This window comes from Haliotis cracherodii, unplaced genomic scaffold (genome assembly GCF_022045235.1).
Source record: "Haliotis cracherodii isolate W230 unplaced genomic scaffold, xgHalCrac1.p SCAF_4, whole genome shotgun sequence".
In the NCBI taxonomy this organism is placed as follows: Eukaryota; Metazoa; Mollusca; class Gastropoda; order Lepetellida; family Haliotidae; genus Haliotis; species Haliotis cracherodii.
Genome location: NW_027266297.1, coordinates 64514612 through 64523411, shown reverse-complemented (window position 1 = coordinate 64523411; position 8800 = coordinate 64514612). Strand labels below are relative to the sequence as shown.

The following is an 8800-nucleotide window of genomic DNA, read 5'->3' as shown; positions in this document are numbered from 1 at the left end:
CGTTGCTTACCAGATCATGAAAGTGACAGTTGGAATGTGTTTTCTATATCGAAAACGTTAAAAGGGGTATTCCAAATGACAGTTACGGCCCGTATGACTGATTCCGTCAAAATTATGTTCTGTCTCTCGCTTCCGTGGGAAAAATATTTGAACAGAGGAGGCATTGCACAGTACGTGGGAAACACTGCCATACAATCTCAATCATATATCTGATATATTAGACATTCCAGAATGTTCAGTTTTCAAAATTTTAATCGAGAACTGTGTCAACATATTTTTCCCACGTAGTCTGAAATGGAAGTCGCCAGGTTGAAACTTGTGCCGTAAAGCTGCTTTTTCATTGGCTGATATCGACTTCTTGTTATTCGTTTCAGCGGTCGATCAGAGTTTGCGAAAAGTCTTTCTGACGTGACACATATAGAAAACACATTCCAACTGTAACTTTCATGATCTGGTAAGCGACGCTTTGATTGGTTGAATGAAAGGTCGTTCTAACGTGACCCGTAATGGGATGTCCTCAGATCTTTGTTTAGCGGCAGCGAGAACTTAGATCTGATTTTAATGAGATTGAAATATGTGGAATTTGGTGGATTAGGAAAATAGTTTCCACCGCTAAATCCAGTGTTCAGCATTTCAGACCAATACTACAAAACAGTAGCAGTAAGAAGAATGGATCCCACTTGTAAACACATATAAAACATGCCATGCCAAATCAATAAAGGGAATATCAGTTTTATATACACTGATGCATACAATGGAAGAAAAAACATTTCTCTTGTGCAGTCCTGTTAAAAAATAGTCCCAATGTAAGAAACTGAAATTTAGATTTCATGGTTTATGTCATGGACATGTTAGAGAGTGAAAGGACTGGTGACACAGGTACTATTAAGACAAATGCATGGACATGCCATCTTCGATGGTTGGATGAAGTTTGATTATCTCCCCTGTTACCATGGCTACAGCTAGTACTGATACTGTGGTTGTCCTTGGAACTGTGGTGGCTGCTGTTGTTGCTGTTGCTGTTGTTGTTGATAGGCATGGAACTGAGGCTGTACATGTCCTGGGGACTTCTGTAGGGGTGGGACTCCTTTTCGGTACACAAGCATTTTGAGAAAGGCTTTCTTGCGAATACACTCCACAGCTTCCTTGTGTGTGACGACTGTGAAGTCCTTGCCATTCACCTAGGCGAGACAATAAGGGTTGTTAAGGTGGTTAGCGAAGACCCTTGAAAAACAGAATCTCATTCCATTACTCTGCAATCTATTCATTGGATTGGTCAGAAGTATCAGCCCAGGTGCATGTCATCGATCCCAAATGCGTGGATCGATGCTCATGATAATAATCACTGGATTGTCTGGTTCAGACTCGATTATTTACAGAACGCCATCATATTGCTAGAATATTGCTGAATGCGGCGTTAAACAAACAAACAAACAAACAAACAAACAAACAAACACTCACCTGTAGAACTGAAGATCTACTGTTATACACTCACCTGTAAAAGTTTATCGTGGAGCTGTAGACCACACCGGGAAGCTGGACTGCTGTCGTGGATATACGTCACATACACGCCCTACAACAATACAAGGATGTTCAGCATGTGTTCAGCATGTGTTCTGCGTGTGTTTGACAGATGTTTAACATGTATAGTGACCGGTGTCACTCCATTTCTGTACATAGTGGAACAGGCACAATAGTTCACCTGCATAGGTTGTCAACAGTTTAAAATGTCAGTAGAAACACTCACAAAAAATTGCTTTCAGCATTGATATTCACACATTTTCTAGGGCTAAAAACAAACAAAAATATAATGACTTGAACAATTATGATGTAACATTTTATTTATTAGGTATCCCGGAGATCACTTCGTTAACATTCACTTCATCGGTTTCTCAGAGATCCTAAGGGTAACATTCATTTATGAGGGTGTCTAACAGACCCCTAGAGTAACACTCGGGGTATCAGGGTATCTCAAAATCTAGAGGGTAACAGTCATTTTATCGAGGTATCTCAGTTGGTTGGTTGGTTTGTTGTTTAACGCCGCACTCAGCAATATTCCGGCTATATGACAGCGGTCTGTAAATAATCGAGTCTGGACCAGACAATCCAGTGAATATCATCATGAGCATCGATCCACGCAATGGGGATCGATGACATGCATCAACCAATTCAGCGAGTCTGACCACCCGATCCAGTTAGTCACCTTTTACGACAAGCATAGTCACCTTTTACGGCAAGCATGGGTTGCTGAAGACATATTCTACCCCAGAATCTTCACGGTTCAGGTATCTCAGAGATCCCAAGGGTAACACTCACTTTATCAGGGTATCTCAAAGATCCAAAGGGTAACACTCAATGTATCAGGGTATCTCAGAGATCCTAAGGGTAACACTCACTTTATCGGGGTATGTCAGAGATCCCAAGGGTAACACTCACTTTATCGAGGTATCTCAGAGATCCTAAGGGTAACACTCACTGTATCAGGGTATCTCAGAGATCCCAAGGGTAACACTCACTGTATCAGGGTATCTCAGAGATCCAAAGGGTAACACAGAGATCCAAAGGGTAACACAGAGATCCAAAGGGTATCGGGGTATCTCAGAGATCCCAAGGGTAACACTCACTGTAATAGGGTATCTCAGAGATCCAAAGGGTAACAGTCACTTTATCGGGGTATCTCAGAGATCCCAAGGGTAACACTCACTGTCTCAGGGTATCTCAGAGATCCCAAGGGTAACACTCACTGTATCAGGGTATCACAGAGATCCCAAGGGTAACACTCACTGTATTAGGGTATCTCAGAGATCCCAAAGGTAACACTCACTGTCTCAGGGTATCTCAGATATCCAAAGGGTAACACTCACTTTATCGGGGTATCACAGAGATCCAAAGGGTAACACTCACTGTAATAGGGTATCTCAGAGATCCAAAGGGTAACAGTCACTTTATCGGGGTATCTCAGAGATCCCAAGGGTAACACTCACTGTAATAGGGTATCTCAGAGATCCAAAGGGTAACAGTCACTTTATCGGGGTATCTCAGAGATCCCAAGGGTAACACTCACTGTCTCAGGGTATCTCAGAGATCCCAAGGGTAACACTCACTGTATCAGGGTATCACAGAGATCCCAAGGGTAACACTCACTGTATTAGGGTATCTCAGAGATCCCAAAGGTAACACTCACTGTCTCAGGGTATCTCAGAGATCCCAAAGGGTAACACTCACTTTATAGGGGTATCTCAGAGATCCAAAGGGTAACACTCACATTATAGGGGTATCTCAGAGATCCTAAGGGTAACACTCACTTTATCAGGGTATCTCAGAGATCCCAAAGGTAACACTCACTTTATAGGGGTATCTCAGAGATCCTAAGGGTAACACTCACTTTATAGGGGTATCTAAGAGATCCAAAGGGTAACACTCACTTTATTGGGGTATCTCAAAGATCCCAAAGGTAACACTCACTTTATAGGGGTATCTCAGAGATCCTAAGGGTAACACTCACTGTATTAGGGTATCTCAGAGATCCCAAAGGTAACACTCACTTTATCGGGGTATCTCAGAGATCCCAAAGGTAACACTCACTTTATAGGGGTATCTCAGAGATCCTAAGGGTAACACTAACTGTATTAGGGTATCTCAGAGATCCCAAAGGTAACACTCACTTTATAGGGGTATCTCAGAGATCCCAAGGGTAACACTCACTTTATAGGGGTATCTCAGAGATCCTAAGGGTATCACTCACTGTATCGGGGTATCTCAGAGATCCAAAGGGTAACTCTCACTGTATTAGGGTATCTCAGAGATCCAAAGGGTAACACTAACTGTATTAGGGTATCTCAGAGATCCAAAGGGTAACACTCACTTTATCGGGGTATCTAAGAGATTCCAAGGGTAACACTCACTTCATAGGGGTATCTAAGAGATCCCAAGGGCAACACTCACTTTATAGGGGTATCTAAGAGATCCCAAGGGCAACACTCACTTTATCGGGGTATCTAAGAGATCCCATAGGCAACACTCACTTTATAGGGGTATCTAAGAGATCCTAAGGGTAACACTCACTGTATTAGGGTATCTCAGAGATCCCAAAGGTAACACTCACTTTATAGGGGTATCTGAGAGATCCTAAGAGTAACACTCACTTTATCGGGGTATCTCAGAGATCCCAAAGGTAACACTCACTTTATAGGGGTATCTCAGAGATCCCAAGTGTAACACTCACTTTATCGGGGTATCTCAGAGATCCAAAGGGTAACACTCACTTCATAGGGGTATCTAAGAGATCCCAAGGGCAACACTCACTTTATCGGGGTATCTAAGAGATCCCATAGGCAACACTCACTTTATAGGGGTATCTAAGAGATCCTAAGGGTAACACTCACTTTATCGGGGTATCCCTGAGGACTCTGATGGTGGTCCTGGTCGATCCCACCTCCGATGCGGAAGCCACAACGATACCTGGGTTTACCATCTGGGTCTAAGACAGGATTTCCCTGCTGGTCCAACTCCGCTTCCTTCTCCAGGACAATGGGGATCTACAACACAAACAATAGAACGGGTCAAAACCAACCGAAAATATGTTGTAACTGATTTCCTGTCATGTGAGTTCAGGATATAGCTGCACTGAACAGTATTTTAATTATATCAGAGCATATCAGCTTAATGTGTTTTGTTTTGTTTGTTTGTTGTTTAACGTCACACTCAGCAATATTCCAGCTACATGACAGTGGTCTGAAAAATAATTGAGTCTGGACCAGAAAATCCACTGATTTACATCATGAGCATCGATCCATGCAACTGAGATACGATGATGTGCATCAACCAAGTCAGCGAGCCTGACCACCCAATCCTGTTAGTTGTCTCTTACGACAAACACAGTCGCAAGCAAGCATGGGTTGCTGAAGACCTATTCTACCCCAGATCTTCCCAGGTTAATGGGGTGAGAAAAGGAGAACCCCAAATCATGCTCCTCTATGAGTAAGTGAGTGAGTTTGGTTTTACGCCGCTTTTAGCAATATTCCAGCAATATCACGACGGGGGACACCAGAAATGGGCTGCTCCTCTATGACAAAAGTCATCAATGTCTTAAAACTTTGATGAAACAAATGAGCACTTATACCATAGGTTTGGTGCTGCCAGATCAAAGATCAATGAGTATTTAAACCAAAGAGGGGGCAAGGATGGCCCAGTCGTCTAAGGCGCCGCGATTCGCAGTGCAGAGTTGCCTCTGTGCACACCAGAAACCTGTGCTTGAGGGTTCGAATCCCGATTCGCCTTGATTATGTTTCTAGGTTTGTCAGCAGCATACCCCTACTCATGGGTTTTACCAAAGTGGTAAACGTCTTGAGACCTGCATCACTTCTGGCTTTTCCCTCACATTAAGCTGACACGCCGAGATATAACTGGAATACTGGTAAAAGTTAAACCCAACTCTCTCACTCAAACCAAAGATAAGCAGATACTGTCATGACTAAGGGAGACCACTATCTACAGTACTATATCCACCTGACCACACCCAGATAATACACATGATAAAGATAGAGCTCACTTGAATTATGAAGAAATAAAGGCAGCTATGTTTTACCATCAGATTGGAATTCTGTATGCAATTTTAGACACCTTGGTGCTGGGATAAGTTTCAGCTTCATTGACCTTGTTTTTTTGGTTTGTTTGTTTGTTGTTTAACACTGCACTTAGCAATATTCCAGCTATACGACAGCAGTCCGTAAATAATCAAGACAATCCAAGTGATAAACATCATGAGCATCGATCCACGCAACTGGGATACCATGACATTCATCAACCAAGTCAGCGAGCCTGACCACCCGATCCCGTTAGTCGCCTCTTACGACAAGCATAGTCACCTTTTACTGCAAGCATGGGTTGCTGAAGACCTATTCTAAACCAGATCTTCACGGGTTTCATTGACCTTATAGTATGAGGGATGTCAATATACAATAACACAAGAAAATGTGTGATACATAAAGTTCAAAGGTTGTAGTTGCAACTGGATCAATAATCAAAATATTCCAAATACCAGTTATTCCACATAACACATACTGTATTCAACATAATAAGTGCCCAGGGCGCTCTCATAATTAGAAATAGGGGGCTCTTATTAGAATATAATTTTGGTGAGAAGAAAAACAGTTGAAAGATCATAAATTTCGTGCTATATGCTGACAGCCTGAAATGACACAAAAGAAGAGTCTGTGCATATTATACACGACAGATATATTTTCCAGAATTTAATTGCCCATAATAAAGGGTGCATATAACATGTATAACAAACTAGTGCGTATAATACACGAATATATAAGGGTACATTTATCAATCGAAAGGGGTGCTAATTGGGATTACTTACTTGCCAATGTATTAACAAATATCGCCGTGGGCGCTTATTTGAGCGGGGCGCTTATTACATCGAATACGGTACACGGCATGATTAAATACAGCCAGGCTAGCAAGTGCCAGATCTGAGATTGTATCCCGCTAGGGACCAGGTTGTTATTCAGCCTTGGGACCAACAATGTTTACAAGTCTTTACAGTGTTGTCACTACCCCTAGTATACTGTACATACACCATGTGCACTCGAAAGAACCCACTCGTCCAATGGTAGATGACCAGATGGTGGAAACACGAATATGTACATGAACCGAAACACAAGACTAGTGGGAAAACTTGTGGTGTCACCCTGGGCAAGTGACTTAGTTCAAATGTGGCTCTGTTCACCCAGCAGGGAATGGGTACCCATTATACAAGGTGTATGTAAAAACCTTCTAGCACACTTGGGCAGCTTGGGTTGTATCCTTCCCAGGGAGTTGAGAATGATAACTGGGATGCAAAACGGATCCACTGGTTAGGGAACAAATAAAACCACATTGTAGCAGATACTAGTAACTGGATAACTGCGGTACAGAAGAAGAAGAAGAAGAAGAAGAAGAAGAAGAAGAAGAAGAAGAAGAAGAAGAAGAAGAAGAAGAAGAAGAGTGAGTGAGTTGTGTTTAACACCGCTTTTAACAGTATTCCAGTCATATCACGGCGTGTCAGCTTAATGTGGGAGGAAAGCCCAAAGTGATGCAGGTCTTAGACGTTTACCACTTCAGTGAAACCCACGAGCATGGGTATGGTGCTGACAAACCTAGAAACATAATCAGGACGAACCGGGATTCGAACCTAAAATCATAGGTTTTTGGCGTGCCCCAAGCAGAAGAAGAAAATATGGTTGCCATGGTGACCATGTTAAAAGTCCAATCAGGATTTTGTGAGCAATTTTTGAGACATCATAGCTTGGACACTTCATTAAAGGTTTCAGCTTCATAGGTTTGATGCAGTTTGACAGGAGATACAAGTTAACAACACTACGTGACATAAGCCAGTTATTTATTTCCAAAATTATGTATTTTCCGATCTGCAAATGTTGTTGGATACATGAAGTCTTTGAATTTGATATTGAACTGACAGCCAACTTTACAAACCATACACAAGCCTGTTTATCAATCTATTTCCAAACATCCTTTTTATTTACACTCCAAATAATATCTAATTATCTGAGTATTCAATAACTCAACATTGTCTTATTGAAATGGAAAGATTCAACAATCAGGATATTTATTGAACCATAATGTTGGAAAAATCAGTGCCATATCAAATCAGAAAACATTCCCCAGAAATATGAGTATGTACTGTATAAATTTAAGTATGAAAGAGAACAACGTCTACAATGATCAGAGCTGAGCATACAGAATTGTGGTAGTATTGGTAACAAAATTGAAACTTGACCGATCATGCTTTTTCACACTTTATTCTGTATGGCTGCTGTGAAGGCCACATTGGAAGTTTAATATGAAGTAAGTTTACGGAGGAATCTTAAATATATAACCTAAAATAATAGTAGAATCATGCAATTGTCTGCATAGTCAGCGTGAGCTAAAATGGAACCTGTTCTATAACCCTATATACAGGTGAATATTACCTTTTCTCATGTATTGTGTAGGAATTATGACGTTCTGATTCACTAGATCTAGCGAAAGGATCAAAAACTTCCATTGAACACTATGTAGTATTTTCTTATATACTTGAAATTAAAGGTGAAGTAATGTTTGAATAATGTCATATAAGTCAAATATAAATACACATGAGATAATGGTTGATTAATAGGATCCAAGTGTCGAACTGTCTCTTTATAAAATGTTATTGTTTCATTCCTAGCAGAACCAGGCTGCCATTATGTCCAACTGATCTACTTTTAGTCACTTGTTATAATTATGGGTAATGAGGGATGACTCTGACACAAAGCGAGTTACACGTTTGAAGTGTCATTGAAAGAATGACAACTGACAATGACATTTATCAATTTTTTTCGCTTTGTAACCACGCCCATAGCATTGATTATATTTCTTCTGTCTACATTTGAGAACATCGTATCATTTCATTTAATTTTGAAATCTTTGGAGGAAATGCTGACTTATTTTGATTTTGTGAATTGATCATGCCGGTTGCTGTAGTCTGACTTACACTCAGGCACTCGAGAGGATCGCCTGCTGTGTGGCCGGCCATCTTGGTATTTTCACCGGAAGAGGAAGAGAGCCTTCGAGAAAGAAAGGCCTTACACTAATAAATTGCATTAACAAAACAAAGTTTTCCTAAATCCTTATTTTTTGGTACTTCTATCACGTGCATCAAGTTTCATTAGAAGATGCCTTGAAACAACAATACCGTGACAGGTGCTTGTTTCCACGGGTTAAGTAAAAATACTTTCTTCGATTCGTTAAAACGAATTATGATAATAAAGAA

At 41.0% G+C, this 8800-nt stretch overlaps 1 protein-coding gene across 1 annotated transcript; it reads right to left on the bottom strand.

Moving 5' to 3' along the window:
• Nucleotides 1-504: 504 nt before the first annotated feature.
• LOC139479950 (tax1-binding protein 3 homolog) lies at nt 505-8734 on the bottom strand. The gene is made up of 4 exons (XM_071262896.1): nt 8522-8734; nt 4386-4538; nt 1496-1573; nt 505-1181 (listed from the first exon to the last, which is right to left on the bottom strand). The coding sequence occupies exons 1-4, from the start codon at nt 8561-8563 to the stop codon at nt 963-965; spliced, it is 492 nt and encodes a 163-aa protein (XP_071118997.1). The 5' UTR covers nt 8564-8734; the 3' UTR covers nt 505-962.
• Nucleotides 8735-8800: the final 66 nt, after the last annotated feature.

What these genes read in the sequence shown, in the direction of transcription:
- LOC139479950 (XM_071262896.1), bottom strand. Translation starts at nt 8,563, where the DNA reads ATGGCCGGCCACACAGCAGGCGATCCTCTCGAGTGCCTGAGT. An exon ending in ATCCTCTCGAGTGCCTGAGT is followed by an intron (nt 4,539 to 8,521) that starts GTAAGTCAGACT and finishes TTTGTGTTGTAG; the next exon opens with ATCCCCATTGTCCTGGAGAA. An exon ending in CTCAGGGATACCCCGATAAA is followed by an intron (nt 1,574 to 4,385) that starts GTGAGTGTTACC and finishes GTATTGTTGTAG; the next exon opens with GGCGTGTATGTGACGTATAT.